The sequence below is a fragment of the Ixodes scapularis genome, unplaced genomic scaffold (genome assembly GCF_016920785.2).
Source record: "Ixodes scapularis isolate PalLabHiFi unplaced genomic scaffold, ASM1692078v2 ptg000460l_1___fragment_1__unscaffolded, whole genome shotgun sequence".
NCBI lineage: Eukaryota > Metazoa > Arthropoda > Arachnida > Ixodida > Ixodidae > Ixodes > Ixodes scapularis.
The window spans coordinates 1103606-1126070 of NW_024609981.1; the positions used below are offsets into that span (position 1 = coordinate 1103606).

General features: G+C 50.0%; 1 protein-coding gene across 1 annotated transcript in view; it reads left to right on the forward strand.

Moving 5' to 3' along the window:
* LOC120842550 (A disintegrin and metalloproteinase with thrombospondin motifs 16-like) overlaps positions 1-22465 on the forward strand; it is a 197089-nt gene that overhangs the window by 85072 nt on the left and 89552 nt on the right. Inside the window, exon 6 of the mRNA XM_040213686.1 lies at positions 7263-7393. Coding sequence (XP_040069620.1) covers positions 7263-7393 — 131 coding nt within the window. The remainder of the gene's footprint in view (positions 1-7262; positions 7394-22465) is intronic.

The window sequence follows — 22465 nt, forward strand, 5'->3', positions numbered from 1 at the left end:
CACGGCGACTTCTGCCCACCGCCCGAGACCGGAAGTGCGTCCGGCGCGCCACCACCGCGGCGTGACGTAGGAGTGTTGAGTTGGTGTATAGGCAAAAAGGAGACGGAAGACTGGTGGAAATTATCTAGGGAGAATTGAACGGCGTACAACTAGATGACACGACTGGGGACAGGCAGGACAGAGGAAAATTCGGACTCCCTCCCGCGTGGTTCCGGCCCAGAGTATCCACCCTGTCTTCCAGTGGGCCCAGTGCCGGGGTAACGCCGACCATAGGTTTGACCAGAGGAACATTGGCAACTCCCTTGCCGGGGAGAAGAGCGGGGGGGGGGGGGGGGGGCGAGAAAGAGAGGGGGGCGGGGCGTGAATTTGTTTTTTTCTCCTATTTTTCGAAGGTCATTCTGATGACATCCCACACCACCTGGTGATAGTCACAAAACTGCAGAGGGTAATCAAATGGGCGAAAGAAAGAAAGCATACCTTTAGTTCTTAACTGCTAGGCTAGGTGGCGCAAGCTACCGCCCGTTATAAGGGGTCCAGTCATTTGCATTCATGTATCCATCCCATCACCGGCGATCACAGCCGCGGGGGACACAGTCGTCCTTCATCATCACCAAGCGGCTGGTCGTCTCTTCTCTCTCCGGGTGCCTCGACCTCCTCATGCGCGATCTCGGCCGATCGCGACAAGAATGACTACCAGAAGCAGTCGTGTCAGAAATAGTTACAAACACGGCGGCTCTCCAACGACCTTTGGCACCACCTACGACTAATATAAACAACAAAGGAATTTACGTTTTAATGCGGTAACCCGCATCATCACATATAAAGGTTGTTTATGTTTTAAGTGAGTCCTGATTATTTCATTGAACGAAGGAGACCGAAAACAATCCACAAATTTATACAACACATTTTTTCTCTAAATATGCATTTTATTACGTCTCATAGAGCGCACAAAATAGTCCAGGCAATTAAATTTCACTATGACAATTGTGGTCGGTTTGCCTTGCTGCATACCCGACCCGGAGGAATAACACGGAGCCAACGGTTTCAACAACAAGGAACTACATTTAATTGGACATGGACAAGACGATTAACATTGCTACCGGTGCTGCCGGAGTCCAGGCAGCGAGTCTCCGTGCGCCGCCTCTGATCTGCCTTATCAAGGCGGCGCATCCGATGTGCGCGTGGCTGGCGTGACGTCGCCGCCACGCGGGAAAACTTCGGCACCTTTGCCTCGCAGTCGGGCAACTTGGCTGGGGAGCCGCCAGGGTGCCCACACTTCCCCCCCCTCAAGCTTCGTCCGGCATGTCGATGACGGGAGACGTTGTGGGCGTCAGGGGGTGGATGGCGCTGTTCGGCGGACTGACTTTGTAAGTCCGGCCGGCGCCTGCTGGACGAGCGCGGCGGCTGCTGACGAGCGCGGCGGCTGCTGACGAGCGCGGCGGCTGCTGACGAGCGCGGCGGCTGCTGACGAGCGCGGCGGCTCGGTCAGCTCCAGCTTGTCACTTGAGCTTGTTCTGGACCAGGCCTCCAGCAGGTGGCTGTTCTGCACGTGGTCCATGGTTCTCTGGGCTGCCCCTGGCGCGCCGACGTCCTTGGTGGCCCGGTCCACCATGAGACCGGCCGCCGTGTCATTCCGATGGCGGCTGTGGTGACGGTGGTGTCCATGAGCCAGCTCCACAGAAAAACAAGGAAGCAGACGACATGGAGCTCAGTTGAGGGTTGCGCCTAACGTTATCTTCGCACCCCTTCCAGAAAGTTTGAAATAACGGATCTGAGGTGGGCACACAATCTTCTCCCCCCTCTCTTGAAAAGGGGGCAGATCCGTGGAAGTAGAAAACTACCCCCAAAATGCGAGAGAGGCAAAGCCAAGGAGACAAAAAAAAAGGTTCCTCTCTCTTTGGTGTCACCGACGTCGCAGGTTATACCGCCGCCTTGGTGGAGACAAGGGGGTTTCCGGAACGGGACTGCTGTCAGTGTCGTTCCGGTCCTGCGAGGAATCTTCGTCTTCTGCTTGGAAAAATCGTTTAAGGTCGGTGACATGAACAGGTCCGGTTTCCTCACTAGACTCACAGCTAACTAGTTTGTAAGTGAGTGGCGAGCACTTTTCACGCACGCGAAACGGACCTTCCCACCTGTTGGCGAGGGAGGCTGCGAAGCCTCGAGCGGCGTCACTCAGTGGGTGAGTACGCCGGAGCACAATATCTCCCACCTCGAACTGCAAGTCACGTCGCCCCCGGTTGTACTGTTCAGCCTGCTGTACCCGGGCGACGTCTAGATTTTCTCTGGCCTCTCGAAGGTTATCGGAGAAGCGCTTTCGCAGGTCCTCTGCGAACTTCACGTAGGGGCGAGGCCTTCCTCCCGACTCTGTAGAAAGGAGGCTGTTAGAAAGCGGGAATGCGAGCTCCTTGCCGAAATTTAATTGGGCAGGAGTGAGACCCGTTGACCGATTAGTGGTTGTACGGGTCGCGAATGCCAGCTCGGGCAGTTTCGCGTCCCAGTCCTTGTGGCGCTCTGTGTAGGCCACTAGCATCATCTTAAGGTTTCGATTTACCCTTTCCGTGATGTTTGCTTGCGGGTGGTACGGGGAAGTTCTTTTGTGTTTGATTCCCAGTACCGCGCATGCGTCCACAAACACCTTACTCGTGAAATAGGAGGCATTATCGCTTACAAGCTGTGCAGGAAAGCCAAACCTAGCGAATGTTTCGAGTAGACACTCCCAGATTTTTTGCGAATCTAGCTTCCGCAATGGAAATAACTCAACCCACTTCGTGAAGTGGTCGGTTACCACGAACAAGTACTGATTGCCCCGGGTACTACGTGGGAAGGGGCCCATGACGTCACAGCAACAAATCTGCCAAGGGCTCTGACTCGCGATTGGTTGCATGAGACCGGGGGGCTGGCCACCACGTGGTTTTGCCTTCTGGCACACCGAGCAGCTACGAGCGTATCGGAGCACATCCTGCCTCATGCCTGGCCAGGTAGCAATTTGGGATAACTTTTCGTAGGTCTTGCTCCCACTGCTGTGTCCTGCCAAGGCAGAGTCATGCATGTATCGGATGAAAAGCTTACGTAGCTTGCGGGGTATCACGGTCCGGAATGCCGAGCCATCCGGATCGTCGTCGGCCTGGGGGATGTAGCGCAGCAAGAGGCCGTCGTCGCTCATCAAGTAGGAGTCGAACTCCTCGTCACTTGGGCGGTCGACTGGACCTCTTGCTGCCAGCCAAGCGGACACGCGTTGGCAGAGTCCGTCATCCAGCTGCGCCTTGCGAAGCTCCTCGCGGCTCACCAATGTACCCCACCGTGAATCTGGGGATCCTCGTGTCGTGGCCGCGACGGTCACCAAGCCATGGGTATCCTGCGAGTGTTCCTCAGGAAGTGGAGCACGAGAAAGCGCATCAGCAACTTTGTTAGTTGACCCCGGGCGGTACACAATGGAGTAGTCGTACTGTTGTAGCGTAAGCGCCCAACGAGCAAGACGTCCAGCTGGATTCTTAAGTCCCCTTAGCCATGATAGCGCTAAGTGATCAGATTGAATCTGGAACGTTGCGCCATCTAGGTACATATCGAAGCGCTTCAAAGCATGAATAATGGCGAGACATTCACGTTCTGCGACACTGTAGTTGCGCTCGGCTGAAGTTAGCGTGTGGCTCGTGAAAGCGACTGGCCGAAGCACACCGCCATACTCCTGCAGCAATACAGCACCCAGGCCACAGTCGCTTGCATCTGTCTGCAGAACGAACGGCTTGTTCAAGTCTGGGAGCTGTAAACAAGCGTTGTCAGTCACGGCTTTTGAAAGGGCTGCGAATGCGCATTGTTGTTGTTCGGCCCAACACCACTTGACGCCTTTTTTTAGGAGGTGATTGAGCGGTTGCGATATCTCGGAACAGTGTGGAATGAAATCCCTGTAGAACGCAATCATTCCGAGGTATCTTTGTAGGCTCTTTACGTCATGTGGGCTTGGGTATTCCGTTAGCGCGCGCAACTTATCTTCGTTGGGGCGGAGCGTGCCGTTATCCACAACGAATCCAAGGAGGTTAATCTTGGGCGCGGCTAACTGAACCTTTCCGGGATGAATCGTGAGCCCAGCATTACGCATTCGCTCAAGTACAATGCGAAGGTGCTCGACATGCTCTTCGATAGTTCTCGAGAAAACAACCACGTCATCCATGTATGCCATGGCAAATTCGTACTTCGAGTTCCCAAGTACAACATCCATCAGGCGTTGAAAACTGGCTGGAGAGTTAGACAAGCCAAACGGCAGTCGGGTGAACTCGAACAACCCTCTGTGGCAGATAAAAGCCGTTTTTGGAACGTCTGATGGGTGAATCTCTATCTGAAGGAACCCGCGACTGCAATCCAGCGTTGTAAACACGGTCGCGTTACCGAGCGCGTACATCACGGAGGAAATGCTGGGGAAAGGGTAGCTGTCTCGTACGGACACATCGTTAAGCCGCCTGTAATCCACACAGAGTCTGGCTGTTCCGTCTTTTTTCGGGGCGAGAACAACGGGGAATGCCCAGGGGCTCTTCGACTCACGTACTGAACCGGTGTCGATCATTTCCTCGAGCGCCGCATCAAGGAGTGCCCTTTTGTGGACGCTGATCGGTCGAGGGTTGCACCTCCGAGGCGGCGCGTCACCGGTTTCAATACGGTGCAGCAGAATGTCAGTCTTTCCAGGTGTTTCCGTGAACATCGGTGAGAAAGACTCCAGGACGGCTTGCAGCTCCTGCTTCTGCTGGCTGCTTGCGGGGCACTTTCGCAACGATTCTCGAACGCCGGCAGGCAAGACGTCTGGCACCGTGGTGAAGTGGGCTGCAGTGGTCGAGTTAGGGATGCAGTCCTCCCTTTTGGTAAACGGAGTCAGCTCCGGTTGTTGTCCCAGCCGGTATCCACCACCAGAAAAGTCGAGTGTCATGCTTTCGCCTGTAATGAAATCTCGGCCCAAGATCACAGGTACCACAAGTCCTGGCATATAAAGAAATCGCTGACGTCGCTTTTTTCCATTAAACCGAATCTGCAGCCTCACGGCTCCTCCAGCTGTTATCGCTGTACCAGAAGCTAGCTGCAAACGGGTTTCGCACTCCCGGAGGCTTATCTTTTTTGCTTTGCAGAGTTCGAAAACGAAATCCCCTATGAGCGAGATAGCGGCCCCAGAATCCAAAAGTGCGGCAATGGGAAAATCGAGCAGTGATATTGTCATGCGCGGTTCAATGATGTTAGGCTCGGGCTGGATTCGACATACCGATGGAATCTGTGCCGCGGCCTGACCGCTCCCAGGGACTGCACCGGCCGTCGGCGAGTGGCTGTCTGGTTTCAGCGTCGCCGGCCGTAGTAGTTTCCCTGGTTGTTTTGGTTCCGGCCCTTTGCCGCCGTCTCGTGCCACCTCTTGTTTGTAGTGTCCAGAAGCCTTGGACACTGCTTTCGGTGATGGCCGGGCTGCTCGCACTCGTAGCAGCAGTCCGACGACAGTTGCCTGCTTAGGCCACCCGCACCGAGGTGCCCGTCGGACTGCCTCCAGTGATCGGATAAGGAACCACTATGGGAGGGCCTCCACCAGGCTTGCGACTGGCTGTTGTGGGGAGGGCTTGTTCCGTTGCGGCGGGGGTCAATGCTGCTGGGCTGCGGGTTTGCGACCGCACCGTGCCAGTTTTCGCCAGCACTTGCAGGAGCAGACTGATGAAGATGGTTCGCTTGGGTGGTGATCTCCGTTGGGCCCCAGCTTGCGATAGGGCACGGCCAACGACCTCCCACCTGTCGTGGCGACCCCCGCCCGAAACCCTCACGGGCCTCGCTGTGACCTCCGGGGACCTCTCGGGGAGAGTTAGGCGAACATACGCTTATCCCGCACGGGATATCACCATGCATGCCACGCCAACTCTCCTGGTTGACGTGGTGGGGAAGGGAGGTCTCGTTCGGACAGTCCACTTGCGTGGAGGCCTCGGGGCCCCGCCATGCGCATGCCGGTTCGAGCGCGTACTTGGCTGGTGGCGGCGGCACGTAGTTCCGCTCGGCATGAAGAGCTTCCTCGATGAGGCGGGCGCCCCGGGCTAGCTCTTCAAGGGTCTCAAAGGTGCGGTTGATCAGGTAGACGTGGTACCTGGGGTGACACTGTCTTCTGACCCGAGCTACTCTGTCCGACTCCGGTGACTTCGGGTCCGCCCTCTTGAAGAGCTCTTGCATGACCCGAACGTACCGGACCAGACTTTCATCCGGGTGCTGCGTCCTTGCCTCGAGCTCTCGGAGAATCTGCGTCGCGTAGCCTGCAGGCAGGAACTCTTCTCGAAGCCTTGTCTGGAAGTCCGCCAGGCTGGTGAAGGGGGCCTGTGACCCCAACCAGCACCTGGCGCTGGCTTGCAACGCCAGCGGGACAATCCGCTCCACGATGAAGGCTTCCGAGGCACCGGAGGCAAGGTGGTACGTCTGCAGCTCGCCCAGGAAGTCTGCCACGGACTTGACGTCGTCGTACCCCATGTAGACCGGAACAGTCAAGTGTGGTCTGGGCTCTCGCGGTGGGGTTTCCTGCTGGCCAGGCGTGTGGGCCAGGCGCTGCATCACGGAGTCGCACATCTCCGTGACCTTCGTGAGCAGGTTCATTTGCGCTGCTGCGGCCATCGCTTCCTGCTCCCGCGTGACCATTCCTGCAAGCACAAAAAAAAGAAACGCCCCCAAAAACCCAACACAAGCGCGCGAAACGATTGCCGCGGTCACAAAACAAACAGTCAGAAACACGCCAATACAACAAACGTGGACGTGACGGAAGCACGAAACAACGATAGGAAACACGGGGATTATGAAAAAGGCTTACCGAAAGAAGAAACCAAGCCCCGTGAAATTCCTGCGAGTGGGTAGCATACCACGGTTGGGCGCCATTGTGGTCGGTTTGCCTTGCTGCATACCCGACCCGGAGGAATAACACGGAGCCAACGGTTTCAACAACAAGGAACTACATTTAATTGGACATGGACAAGACGATTAACATTGCTACCGGTGCTGCCGGAGTCCAGGCAGCGAGTCTCCGTGCGCCGCCTCTGATCTGCCTTATCAAGGCGGCGCATCCGATGTGCGCGTGGCTGGCGTGACGTCGCCGCCACGCGGGAAAACTTCGGCACCTTTGCCTCGCAGTCGGGCAACTTGGCTGGGGAGCCGCCAGGGTGCCCACACAATCAACCTAAAAATTTTCGTTTTTTTGATTTTTGCGTATGCAGGCAATTAAAACTGGTGATTTTTCTTCTCGAGCATTTATAACAGCGTTTTGATTTCAGGTGCCGCATCTATGGAGCACGTACCGGATCAATATTTGGTGGAAGTTCACGTGATGGTGGATGAGCATCATTACAAAGTGTTTAGCCGGAGAGAAGATTTAGTAACTTATTTGTCACTCACCATTGTACTAGTAAGTTATATTTATCCTGTAAATATCGGCTTTGATGGGTTCTTTTCAAAATGTAGCTTTTGATCAACCGCGGTCTGTGCCTCAGTGGGTGGGGGTCCGATCGATTACGAGGAATACCTGTTCTTGGAGAGATATAGAACCTACCGTCGTTTTAAAAGAACACTTGAATAAAAGAAGAGTTTGTAAAAGTGCCTAAATGACACACGTATATTATAACACAAAAAGTTTCAGCGAAGCAATATTTTACCCGCAATATTCTCGTTGCGTTACACAATTTAATTGCAGGAGACGACCCGCTCTAGAACGGCGACTTGCCCATTACTAGTGGATTCGCTTGGTTGCTCAGTCAAAGAAGGTCGCAAGCCCAATATCTACTTGTCGCCACGCCCGCTGCATCTAGTCCGCCGTCTGACCCCACCAGCCAGTCGTGCGAGCATAAGTGCTGCAGCGCTGGACATGGTCTGGTAGAAGACACGCACTAACGCCTGCGAAGCTCCAAAGACGCGACCATGAAACCGGCGCTGCAGAATTTCATCGTACATGTCCGGTATTGAACCGTGTTGCCTCTGTCGATGTGCGTCAGAGAGCGTCCAAAGGAACTTAAAAAGAAAAAAAAAAACTATGCACATATTTTAGCATTTCTGTTGATGCGTTTTTTTCTTTTTTATAGCGTCTGAGAGTGAGCTTGACTAGGTTCGTGACGCACAATTAAAATCCGAATTGAACATACTATCTTCGGTAAGCCAGGTGCGCTAACCAATCCTTAAACGGCAACTCCGCCGATTTTTCATAGCCCTCGATTTGACTGTAAATTAGCAGACCGTATCAATAGCCCTTTCTGACCAGGTTGGCTAAACATTTTATATAAATGAACGTTTTAGTGGAGGTATTTAATTTACAAGTAACTTCGGTGGTATACGTTCGAGCAGGGAACTTTCTACTGACACGTTTAAGACATCCTTACCTTTCCATACTCCTGTGCGTCACCGGCGGGAGGGCGGACGCCGGCAACGTACAGTGGTCGGGAAGCCGCTTCCTGGTTTTCCCTTTCCAAAATAGATATAATTTATTTTAATCACTTCTATGCACCCAAAAGGCATTGCATAAGGGGGAACGATGCAATAAAAAATACTTTGAATCCAACACACAAAAAATTACATAAAGTTATTACAAAATATATATACGAAGGTAGCAATATTGTCACGAACGGCAAGTGATGAGGCGACAAAAACTGAAGCAAACTAAATGTTTATTGGGCGAACTAGCACCAAAGAGAAAGAAGGAAATAGAAGATAATAATCGAGCGTCGCGGGCGTCGAAGTCATCGTAACAGCGGGATCGAACGCTGGGGCGAGACGGACCCCCGGCTCGCCATGCGAAGCCCCTTTTGTACACACGTGCGCTTCTGGAACAATCGGCCTAGATGTTTCGGCGCGAAGAACATTCTGACCAAGGACAAGCCCAACACTGTTCTCCAATTTACCAGAACATCACACTACGCAGTCAACAAAAATGTGCAACCGCGGCCAGGCATCGAACCCTTCCCTTTTTCGTGGAAGGAATGCGCAATAATCATTAGGCCATTAGCGCGCTGCTGCTTGATCACCTTCGCGCGCGGCATTATTTCCCCCTTTAAAAAAATGCATCGTCCCGATGCAGCACAAAACGAAAACACAAATTCACAAAAAAGTGCAGAATAATCGAGAGCCATGGTTCACAGTTCACTTTTTGACGAGAGTCCGAATTCCACCGTTGGTAATACGGCTTGAGCCGGACAGCGTGCACCACCTCCGGTCTTGGCTGGCGTCTTGCAGATGGGAGTGTTTCGTCGGGACGAACTTCGTAGTTCAGATCGCCGAGGCGTCGGATGATCTTGTTGGCCCCGAAATAGCGTTTCAAAAGCTTTTCGCTGAGTCCGCGGCGCGGTATCGATGTCCAAACCCATACCCGGTCTCCGGGTTGAAAGTGGACGTCTCGGCGACGAAGGTTATGCCGGCGTGAGTCGACTCGCTGTTGGTCTTGAATTGTGATTCTTGCCAGTTGACGAGCTTCCTCCGCGTGTTGAGAGATCAGCTGAGCGTTCTCGTTGCCATCATCGGTTGGCACGTGAGGCAGCATGGCGTCAAGCATCGTGGTAACCGCCCGGCTGTGTACCACTTGAAACAACGTCACTCCCGTGGTTTCTTGCACTGTTGTGTTGTACGCAAACGTAACGTACGGCAACACCTCGTCTCACGTATTCTGCGTCACGTCGACGTACATGGAGATAATGACGGCAATCGTCTTGTTGAGCCGCTGCATTAGTCCGTTGGTCTGCGGATGATAAGCGGTGGTTTGTCGTTGGCTGGTGTGACTGAGCCGAAGAACCTCTTGAGTCAGCTGTGCCATGAAAGATGATCATCGATCTGTGATCACCACTTCAGGTGCGCCGTGTCGAAGGAGAATGGACTCGACAAAAAACTTGACGACTTCCACCGCTGTTCCCGATGGCAGGACTTTCGTCTCGGCTTATCGTGTAAGATAATCGGTCGCGACGATAATCCACCGGTTTCCTTGCGTCGACGTTGGGAAGGACCTAAGTAAATCCATTCCGACCTGCTGAAAGGGCGTAGTCGGGGAAGAAATCGGCTGCAGGAGTCCTGCTGGCCTCGTCGGAAGCCTCTTACGTCGTTGGCATTCATGGCACGATCGTGTGCACAGATGGACTGTTTTCGGGAGTCTCGGCCAGAAGTACTTGTCACGAATACGCGCGAGCGTCCGGCTGTAGCCTGGGTGTCCAGCCGTCGGGTTGTCGTGGCATGCTTGAAAGATTTTTTCGCGAAGGCTGGCAGGAACAACCAGCAGCTAGGCAGGGTAGCTCGTTCCGAAGTTCTTCTTGAAGAGCACGACTTGCCATAGAACGAAGCTTGACAAGTCTCGGGCCAGGACATGCAGAACTAAACTTCCTTGACCTTGGAGGTGGTCGATCACGGCGCGAAGTTTCGGGTCGTCTCGTTGAAGTGCTCCCATGTCGGTATCTGTAATTGCGCTGAGAAAACGGACGTCATCGTCGTCGTCGGTGCTTTTTTGAGGAGATTCGACTGGAGCCCTAGACGAACAGTCGGCGTCGTTATGCTTGTGGCCAGACTTATTCACGGTGGCTGGGTCGAGTTCTTCCAGTCGAAGGCTCCAGCGAGCTAGGCGTCCTGACGGGTCCTAGAGGTTGGCGAGCCAACAGAGAGCGTGGTGGTCCGTCACAACGCGGAAGAAAATCCCGTACAGGTACGGGCGGAAGTTGGTTAACGCCCAGATGACAGCGAGACATTCCTTGTCAGTCGTTGAGTAATTTTTCTCTGCCTTGGGCAGTGCCCGGCTTGCATAAGCGGTCACCCTCTCTGCTCCGTCTTGTCTTTGGACGAGTTCCGCGCAGAGTCCGGCGTTGCTGGCGTCCGAGTGAACTTCCGTTTCCGCTGATGGATCGAAGTGATCAAGGATACAGGGTGACTGCAGTCTTTCAGTTCACTGAACGCTTGTCCTTGCTCCTCTCCCCACTGGAAGTTCATGTCGTCCTTCGTCAGATGCGTGAGCGGTACAGAAACCTTGCCAAAATCCCGAAAGAAACATCTGTAGTAAGCGCACAGCCCAAGAAATCTTCTAACGGCTTTCTTGTCTGATGCCTTCGGAAATTTGGCGACAGCGGATATCTCTGCAGGATCCGGGCTTACACCCTGCGCACTCAGGATATGGCCCAGGAATTTGGCCTTGCCGTAAGCGAACCTTCATTTCGACAGCTTTAGTGTCAGTCCAGCATTCTGGAGAGCCGGTAGCACGGCTCGCAATTTTCTCAGCTGCTCCCCAAAGTCGCTTGCGAATACCAGGACGTCGTCGAGATAGACGAGACAGCTTTGCTATTTGCAGCCGGAGAGAACTGTGTACATTACGCGCTGAAACGTCGCCATCGCTGTTCACAGTCCAAGCGGCATCACTTTAAATTCGTACAGTCCGTCAGGCGTGACGAAGACAGTCTTTTCACGGCCGGTCCAGAGTGTCGTCGATGCGATGCGGGTAAACGCCTTTTTAGTCACGGCGTTCAGTCGAAGATAGTCCACGCAGGACCTAAACATCCCGTCTTTCTTTTTCACCAGGACTACCGATGAAGCCCACGGTCTGTTTGAGGGCTGGACGATGTCGTCGTCGAACATTTTTTGGACCTGCTTCTCGATGACTTCTCTCTCTTTCACAGAGACACGATACGGCGATGGATAAGGAGGAAGCGCGTCGTCATCAATAATAATTCAATGCTTCGCAAAAGTCGTTTGGCGCACCTTTGAATACGTGGAGAAGCACTCACTGAACTCGGCGAGAAGGTCACTGAGTTGTCGTCGTGGGGCTGGGAGGGACGGGTCCATGTCGACCTCTGACGGCGTGGTTCTCTTGTGCTGCGTCGGGGAGGCGTCTTCTGAGATCACGGCGATCGCGGCTCAGTCCTGAATTTCCACGACGTAGCCCACTGCTGTAGCCTTTGTAAGGTGCAGAGACTCTTGCCGGAAGTTGGTGACAAGGTCTACGGTACGCCCGTCCTGGAGCTCAGCTACGCCTCTTGCAATGCCAATCCCTCGTCCAAGGAGAAGTTGAATGCTCCCTTCCACCAGTGCTACACCTCAGATGGCTTCTTCGGTCCCAACGGGCACAAATGACACTCGGCAGCGGCGGCAGGTTTACGTGACTGGTAAGGACTCGCAGTGCACCTAAAGTCGCTTTTGGAATTTTCCGTTGATGGGACAGGTTTCCAGCGCCATATTCGCACAAGAACTCCATTCCGAGAATAACGTCCCTTGAACAGAGAAGTGCACCTGCCGACAGGTGTGATAAGATGTCCGCCTGCAGTTCGTATCTGCGGTCCGTCCCACGACTTCGCTGCTTTCCGAAGGCAGCGAGAGTCTCCCACTCAAAGCGGAGTTGTCTGCTCCGGTGTCGATGAGTGCCGCCGCGTCGTGGCCGTCGATGATTACGCTGAGGTTATTCGACACTCTTGCAGAAACGTTGTTTCGGGGCTTGCGGCGTTAGAGTGGGAGCGCTCCAACGATCTTGGAGGATCTTGGCGTCGTTCGTCTTCGGCAAAACCACCTCCCAGCATTGCCGCACCTAGTTTTCCTGACGGGAAGCGTTGGGTTACAGGTTGTCTCGGCGAGACCCGGCGGAAAAGCGATGGCGAGCGTCGGGGAGACGGTGAACGGAATTCTCGGCGGGGAGTCGACCCAGGAGATGAAGAGCGGCAGAGGTAGTACTCGATATCCCGAGGTAGCTCTCCGAGACGTGGTCGAGGGTCGTTGGGCGCAAGCCCTCGTAGGCCCAGCTGGCGTTAGGGGCATCGCCGGTAGATGTGGTCCGCTTTTCCGCAGTGGTAGCTCAGCGGGCGTCGATCAGCCGTTCGACAGAAATCGGTCTTCCTGGGCGCCGGTTGTTCTCGCCGGACGTACTGAAGTCGGTTGTCGAGACGTCGGGGGAGCGGCTGTGCTGGTGCGTCCCGTCGTCGTGACACACGAGGTTGATGGGCAGCAGGTGGCGGTCGTCGGGCCATGGCGGCGTATCTCACCGTCAGTTGTTCTGGTGGTGCCAGGTCGACGGGAGCCTTCAGCTGGAAGGCTCGCTGCTTCTTCTCTCGCACTACTTCGGTCAGGGAGAGCGAAGCAGGGCGAACAACAATTGACAGCACCTTCTTGATATCCTCCCGAACGACGTCGCGGATGATCTGGCGAAAGCCATCGACACCGAGACTGCCCAGGTCAAGCGTTGATGACGCCATCGCCGAAGTAGCATGGGAGCCGGCGAGTCGAGTGTAGTAGTTCGATCGTGCTTGCTAAGCCCGCTCCATGTTCGTGGCTTCAGCGAGGAATTCATCTACTGTCGTCGGGGGATTACGAACGAGGCCGCCGAAGATTTCGCTTTTTACACCCCTCGTCAGGACGCACAGCTTCTTTTCCTCACTGGCCACGGGGTCGCCGCGGGAGCTCAGGCGTAGGACGTCTTCTACAAAGCTGGCGAGGTTCTCATTCTGTTCCTGGGTCCTCGATTGTAGCAGATCTTCGGCCCTCTCTCTTCGGTGTTGGCTGGTGAAGGTACGCGTCAACCCATTCTTGTGAAGGTCCCACGAACTGACGCAGGCTTCGTGGCATTCGAACCAGCTGCTTGTAGTACCTTCAAGCGAAAAATAGAGGTGCTGTAGGCGCTGCTCGTTACTCCGCCCGTTGTGGCGGGCCACGCGATTGTACTGGTTGATCCAGTCTTCGACGTCCTCGTAGATCTCTCCGAGGAAGGGAGTAGGAGTCCGCGGAGCGACGGGCAGGACGACGACGGGCGGGGTGGTAAACGTCGGGATCTTCTTTTGGGGTTCTGCAGCAGGGGACCGAAGTCGGGGGACTGACCTCTGGTACGACGGCTGCTTCGGGCTTCGGCGTTTTCTGTGGAGGGTAGTTTTCAGGGGCTGAGCACCTCACTTGGTAGGGATGTCTTTGGAGGGGTACGCTCTACGGGCATAGAATGCGATACCCCGCACCTCCACCAAATTGTCAGGAACAGCAAGTGACGAGGCGACAAAAACTGAAGTAAACTAAACGTTTAATGACGCGACCTTTTGTTTAAAAAAAATGAAACAGAAGACAGTAATAAAGCGCCGCGGGCGTCGAAGTAGGCTTAACAGCGGGATCGGACGCTGGGGTGAGACTGACCTCGGCTGGCCACGCGGAGGCCCTTTTGTAAACGCGTGAGTTTCTTTAACGATCGGCCTTGAGGGTTCGGCACGTAGAAAAGTTTGACCCAGAGCAAGCAACACGGTTCTTGAATTTACCAGAATAGGACATTACAGAGTCAGCAAAAATGTGTACTTGCGGCCAGGCATCAAACCCTGGCTTTCTGCGTGGAATGAAAGCACGATAACCATAGGGCCGCGAGCGCGCTGCTACTTGGTCAGGTGCGCGCGCGGCAATATTTACATTCTAAGGTAGTACATCGGGTTAAAGTACGTGAAATATTTCTTCGCGAGGACTCTTAAATTTACAATAATCAGATGCATTTACCATATTCTCCGGCAGGTAATTGCATTTCATAATAAACAGATTTAAAAGAGTCTTGGATGGCTGCTTGGTGCGACATGAGGGCATACGGAATCTGTGCTGGTGATCGTACCTAGGAAAACGTTCGGGAAGGGGAGGGCGGCCGGGGGGGGGGGGGGGGGGAGAGAAAAACTTTGACTCTTAAGACACGCATTATGGTTGTATATTCGGTGAAGCAGGATCAATCGCGAAACTTTGAGTCTGACGGAAAAAGCTGCGAGATCAGCTTTAGATTTCAGAACTGTCACACTAGACGTAAAAAACAAGTTCAAAATATAAGTTCAGCGGGTTGGTATTGGATATATTCGACTTTTTTAACGACGTAATCTTGCCAGGAGCTCCAAACTATGCCAGCGTATTCTACCGTCGATGAATGAAGGACATGTGAGCTTCCCACTGAACATTAATATGTGCTGAACATATTTTGTTTCTAGGAGAAACCGGTGTGGAATTGGCTTTTTACACAATGTATTCAATATGCTGATTGCAGCCGAAATTTAAGTTAGTACTGCACCTAGATATTTTCACGAATGAAGATGACGAGAGCACGAAGAGTTAACTGAAAATAAACGTGTAATCGACGAACTTGTGCTGAACAAAATAAAGAACGAGCGTCGAGGCAGTGGAAACGCGGTCGAGAGCCGATCCCTTAGGAGCTTCTCATTTTAATATAAAGCGATGAGATGAGTCATTGCGAACTGAGACTGATCGGGTTCTCTCGCAAAGGAGTGCCTAAGTCCGTACAAGAATTGACTGCCTGAAAGTAAGAGCTTCCTAAGTTTTTTTTTTTTTATTAAACGCAGGTGAGGGACACGGTCAAACGCCCTTAAAAATCAAGAAAAATAGCATCAGTTTTGTACGACAGTGGATGCTGTCGTACACATCATTAAGAAATAAAAAAAATTGAGTCTCGCATGATCGTTTTTTTTGCAGAAACCGGGCTAGTTAGTGAAGAAAACTGCATACCTGAGAGGCTACTAACGACGTGACTGGAGATAAGATGTTCAAGGAGCGTTCGGGGTGGGTTGCTTAGAGACATGGGGTCATACTTCTTAGGAGAAATGAGGTCTCCAGACTTAAAAACATGAATAATCTTTGCGTGTTTCCAGCCTCTAAGTGGTATTCCCTGATCTGAACTTTGTTAGGTTAATATTGGCAGCAGGATACTGGAGGATGGCAAAGTGAGTTTTAGAAGTTTGGACGTAATACCTCTACTTCCCGGACTAGAAAATTGGATACGTTGGATATAAGCTGGCTAATCCCGTGGGACACGACGCGTATTTAATCAAGAAGTGCGCTATTCTGGTATACGTAACATACCGTCTTTTTTTTAACCAACAGATATGTTTTAAAAAAATCGTGAAAGTCACACACCTGCGGTTTGCGCAGGTGTGTTATACGGCCAAGTGGACATAGTATAGGGGGCTAACTGTAACGATCAATCGGCTAATTAATTAGAATTCGTTCATTTACTTTTCGATATTGAAAACAGACACTGAAAACAGAAACTTGCTCAACCTTGTCTAAAACCAGTAAATGACTTTCTAATTGGAACCATATAGTATATGTTAATTAAAACGTTAATTAATGAATTTTAAATAATTGGCCAACTACTTGTTACGATTAGTCCCTATACTATGTCCCGCTGGCCGTATAACTCACCCGCACAAACCGCTTAAGTGCAACTTTCACGGCTTTTTTTAAACAAATCTGCTAAAATAAAATAAAACCTGTATGAAGGCAGAGTTATGAAATCTTCGTTAAAATCCTCACCCAAGAATTGATTAAAATAAATTGCACTTTCCAGGTTAGACAACGGGTTATTATAACATCAATAAGGCTACGTAAAGCGTGCTCATTTTTCAGGGGGCTGATGATTTTCTAAAACTTTCTAGAATTAGAGCTCAAGATTTTGTAAGCCTCCCCCATAGAATCGCTCCTTTGTATTTTTAATTGTATCTTCCCTAAGTTTAGAATGGCTCAGCTATTTTTCTTCAACGAATCTGTTATTATCGCGATTCTTGCCCTAGAATAAAGTCGTTTTTTTTATTATTAAAACGTTTTTCCTAATTGTCGAGTACACCAACACTTTTGATAACTAGTTATTTTTATTTTTGGAATAAATAGATTCAGAATTTCTAAAAGCTTGTGTTTGATCACGCTCCAGCTCTATTTTACTGATCTGAGATCTTAGGAACCCTGAAAGTCAAGGAGGAACGTTTGAATAGTTTAAGCGAGCTCAGAAGAATATGCTCTAGGATAGTTAAAAATGAGTTTGTTGTCGCAACAGTTTTCAGGAACATCAATGTTCGCAGTTACCAAGACAATTTTATTATGACTCATTGCATCAACGGCATGAACACATAATATTAGGTCAGGAATCAATGCAAAAAATAAGTCAAGAGCAGCATATTCACGCGTGTAAACTAACACAACTCAATGAAGTGAACAACCTCTGCAAAGGTCCAAGAAGTCTCTATAGTGCGAAATATTTTTGCTATATCTAGCAGACGCACGATCAGTTCACTCAATTCCAGGGTAAATAAAATCCCCTCCCCCCAAAAAAATACGGCGCACTGAGGATAACGCAGCGTTACAAAATTAAGAATCTTATAAATCTTTAAATGAGCATGACATCACGACCTGGGGTCTATAAGAAACGCCTATCAAGATATGAAAAAATGCCAGCTTGACTCGAACAAAACATATTTTATTATCAGCCTATAAACTGAGAACTTCCTGAACGAATTACTTTATAATTGCCACAAGTACGCCAGCCCCCGGGAAAGGAATATGTCTGTCCAGTGAATGGTCAGGCCACTTTGTACTGATTGTTGGCCATTAGTTTTATTACTTCAAAGCCACGTTTCGGTCCATAAACTAACCTGAGGCCAGTATATTTCAACAGCATCATTAGACTCATCTTGCTTTGATAACGAACTTCGGAAATTGGAAACAAGGAACCTCAACTGGAGACCTTACAATTACGGCTAGACCGTCGATCGCGCTCATTTACAATCGGAAGCACAAGACTGAACATCGCGTTTAGTAATTCAACGAATTGACTCAGGTGGGGGTCATCACAAAACAAATTTTCGTCAATGAACAGTTTATCAAAACTGGGTCGTGCTCTTTTGAGAGCTTCGCGATGCGGTTTGCGAAATTTCATTGCTTCCTTCTTGCTTTCTAAATATTAAAAGAAAAGTGCACCTCGATCTATACATTTGGCGACGGAACGTTCCGTAAAGTCGGAGCTCTACCTTGTAATTCTTGTTTCTTTTTTTTCAAAGCCGTGAAAATTTACAACCCTACGAGTGAACCCATCCCGTTTTCTAGCAATACGACGTGCTCGTACAATTTCGCCGGGGTATACCTTAAGTGCCTTTTAAAAAATCGATAACAATTTGCTCGGTTCGATCCTATAATTCCCCGCGTTCTTTTAGGATCCATTCAAAAACAATATTGCAGGCCGTTATAAAAACATTCACGTGCCCTGCTACTGTCCCAAAATTTTTACGTCACAAATAACCTCCGTAGGTTGTTATCGAGTAATTTAAAATTCTGTACAATGGCAATGATGTCGTCCAGAAACCATGACTGATCGTCCACCTTTTTTTAGAGCGCAGCTCTTAGGCGCCCGTTTACGGCTTGAACGGCGTCAGCGTCGCCGTCGCCGTCGCCGATGACGCAACCAAGGTCACCCCAAGGTCACGTGACCCCCAGGACACATGACCCCCCAAGGTCACGTGAACCCTCTGAAGGTCGCCCCAAGGTCACGTGGCCCCCAAGGTCTCGTGACCCCCGAGGTCACGTGGCTCCCAGGTCGCGTGGCCCCCCTCCCCGAGGTCACGTGACCCCTCCCCCTGAGGTCAGGTGACCCCCCCGGAGCATATCAAAGAATGAGGGGAGGAGGAGGAGAAGGAGGAGAAGGGGTCTGCCCTCCCCTCAGTACCCTTCCCCCCTCCTCCTCAAGAGCTGCGCTCCAATTCGGCGTTACAAGGAGTTGTAAACGGCTTTCACTTTTTTCTACCCGAATCACTCTTTTTTTAAGGTTCTGAACGCCCACTGTGATACAAATAAGCTTTTCCATAATTTCTTTATGGTAGTCTCTTGTACTCTGCAGGAGTTTGTCGAGCGTAGACGGAAGTTTGCCTAACTGTTTGTTGGTCCTCGGATTCGTCTAGAGATGGTTTGCAAGAATGAAGAAGAAGCAAACGCACACCGTGACGAATATCAATCAGATTTTCTGTAGCGGCAAACAAAGACTAGGCGACAACAAACTTTTTTGTATTTGCGGCGCGAGCTCAAAAAATGCACCCAATACGAGCACGATAGGCAGCAAGTGAGATGCCCTCGACAGGAGGCACACTGAACACTTAAAACAAAAACACACTTTGAGAATTGCGGCCAAGAAAACAATAAGAGAAAATGATGCAGTGTTCATACCCACGACATGTAAGAGACGTCTGATAAGCACTTATGTCAAGGAGGCCTCAAATCCAAAAAAGTGCAGCACAATTGTCTGTTTTGTAGCACGTAGGATGCGATGGTGCCGCCTCCGTGGGACAGAGACTGTGTTGCAGAATAACTGGGCCAGGTGTCCGACCTTTAGCGACGGTGAAATGATGCAGAAGCTTCGCAGAAATGATCGCCGTCAAGCGCACCCTCCCTGATTGAAACTAGTGATCGTAGAGTGTAATGCTGCGAGATGTATCATACGTTTGATAGGCACGTCAGCAAACAAGGACGCCAATCCCTATTAAGAGCAGCACGACCGTCTGTTTCGTAGCAAATAACATTCGATGGTGCCACAGCTGCGGGCCAAATTTTGCGTTTCAGGATGAAGGGGCCCAATGTCCGATCTTCAGCAACGGTAGAACGACGCGGAAGCTTCGCAGAAATGATCGCCGTCGTGCGCAGTCTCGCTGGTCCAAACTGGTGGGCGTAGAGCGGAATGCTGCAAGAGGTAACAGACTTTCGATAAGAACTTCAGCCAAAGAAAGCCGCAAATCTCAATAAAGTGCAGCGCGACCCTCTGATTTGTAGCAGCGAAGATGCGATGGTGCCGCCACTATGGGGCATAATTTGTATTGCAGGATGACAGGGTCCGATGCTAGATCTTCATGGACGGTTAAATGACAGAAGCTTCGCAAAAATGATCACCGACGAGCGAAGCCTTGCTGGTGGAGTCTGGTGGGCGTAAAGCGGAATGCTGAGAGATGTGACAGACGTTTGATCAGCACTTCAGCCAAGGAGGCCGGAAATATCAACGAACTGCAGCATAACGGTCAGATTTGTAGCACAAAGCATGCGAAGGTGCCCACACCGTTGGGTATGTTTTGTGTTGCCGGATGACAAAGTCTGTACTGGCTTTGATGTCATATTTTCAGCAACAGTTAAACGACAGAAGCTTTAAAAAAATTATTGCCGACGAGCGAAGCCTCGCTGGTCGAAACTGGTGGGCGTAAAGCGGAATGCTGAGAGAAGTAACGAAGTGCGATGAGCACTTCAGCCGAGGAGGCCGCAAAATCGAATTTAAAAACAAAACAAAAAAACAAGGACGTATTTAAATAACGATTCATTTTCAAAACTAGTGAGCCGTGTGTCGAGCAGAACACATATGGTTTCCTCAAAATCCCAGGTGAGATGAAGGTGGTTTGATATCGGTATGTTTAAGCTGGATGCTTCGCCGTCTGAGTGCTTCACTATCATTGCTATCGCTGTCCTTATACGCATGGCAGGAGAAGAGTCTTCAGGTCCAGTCGAGAAGTCCTTTGATCTCACAGGATTGAGAACGTGTGTACAAAAGGCGAAATCATTTTTCCGTCGAATGGGCTGGAGGAGGGAGGTGTTTCGATTTGTTTTCTCTTAGTAATGCTGCGGCCTTACTTTGAAGCTCCATGACGATTGCGACCATTTCTGATGATTTTGCTTTTGTGTCATATTTTTCGCTCACTCAATACTGCAACCGGGACATCCGTGTCAGAAGAGAAAGTCCGTGGCGAGCTGGGTACCAAACATTATGATCTAAACCCTCAGACGAATAGTAAAAACTTGAATGATGTATGCTAGTTTATTTCTTCCCACCCAAGAGTGAAAAGAATGTATCACTATTTTGGGTACCTATCGATCTTATGCCAGCGGGAGACGGAAAAAAAAGCCCACTACAAGTGAGCCCACTTCTAGTGGGCTCACTAAAGCACTGCGTGCTTTTGTGTTGTGCCTGGGGCCAGAGTCCAGGGTTTGCAATTAATGAATAGTTAATAGGCCTTATAAAGTTTGATTGAATTTATGCTAGGTTTCATTAGTTGATTATGATTATTGTTTTTCAATACTTTATATAAAAACGGATAGGAAATTTAAGAACAATCTACTATACATACGAGGTTTTATGTGCTTGATTTCTTACTACACACGTTTCCCCAAATTACGTGATGAGAGAAGAGGGGAAAGTTTATCAGGCCGATATAATTATTAGTGTTTTGTTATTCTGATATTGGGTAATTATTACCTATCGTATAGCCGTGTCCTTAGTGGATGATGTAATTGGAAAGCAAGTTATGCAAAAACGGTCATTTTAATCAAATTTTAAGGCACCAGAAGTGATCTTGCTGATTTCAATAATGGTACACAAGAATAAAGCAGACAGCTCACGAAAATTTTGCCGATGGCAACCGACACTTCAGCAAAAAGCCTGTTTTTTTATTGTATCACACTCGCGTAGATTGCTTCTGCCCACTAAACAGGCTACTGCACTAAAGCCTTCCAACAGGTCATTGAGAGCTTTTCTTGTAAGTAAAAGTGCTTCACCCAACACAGGGATGGGCAGTATTTCAAATACAAGTATTTGAAATACGTATTTCAAATACTTTGAGTATTTTGCATTTGTATTTAATTACAAATTTGGGAATGTATTTGACATGTGTATTTAAATACTAAAACATGAGTATTTCAAATACAATCGTAATTAAATTCAATTTTGCGGGCGAAAATACATCTTGTTTTTCTGGTTGTAAGATATAGTCTCCATCCTTTATTCGGCCATGTGGCTTTTTTTCCTTTTCTCCTCCGGCTTTATTTTAAAGGCACTGTCCAGATCAGGAAGAAAACTTCGTTCTGCGCCGAATGCAGTGTTTTTCAATCAAGCACAAGCTTTTAGTGACTTTGTGATTGCGGTGCTAGTCCAGGGCAAGAATAGTGACGAAATCGACGTTCACAGGCAGACTGGCTAAATAAGTGCCTGTGACAACTTGTGATGCTTTCTAGCCTGATTTCCATCCATATTTGTGCCTGGAACATTCTAAATGTGCGGGTCGTCCAGATTTTTGTAACCGGTGCGAGTTGCAACAATAAAAAATTCTCTAGCTAGTGTTGCGCGTCTTGGTCGTCTCAGCTCTTTGTTGGTCTATACCAAAATGTAATCGACAAAAAAAAAGCTGCTTGAAGCTCTGTACGTTTTTTACCTATTACATCCGAGCTGATTACATTTTTTGTAATTATATTTTTATTACGTTAATAGAGCCTCGCACACTAGCTCCCGAGTGTGCAATGCAAAATTAAAATGAGATACCCAGGAACCCGTTGCAGGTGCCCTGAAGTCGCTGATGCAAATTTTGAGGAATGTATTTGGTAAAGTATTTGGAGGAGACCAAATACATTTGATTGTATTTGTATCTTGTACTTAAATGCTTTTGTGGAATTGTAATTAGATTTGTAATTAAATACATTTTTGACAAAGTATTTTGTATTTGTATTTCGATACATATGTGCATGTATTTTGCCCATCCCTGACCCAGCACAACCTGATAGAGGTTATCTGCCTGAATATTTTGGGCACGAAAATTAGGCCATAGACTGCGCAACTACATCGCCCCGAAATTTAAGGCACAGACATGAAGTTCTAGGCCATCAACAAATGTTTGAGGTAGGCTAACCAAATACGCAGGGTTTCAGGATGAATATCCGCCATATCAACTTAGAG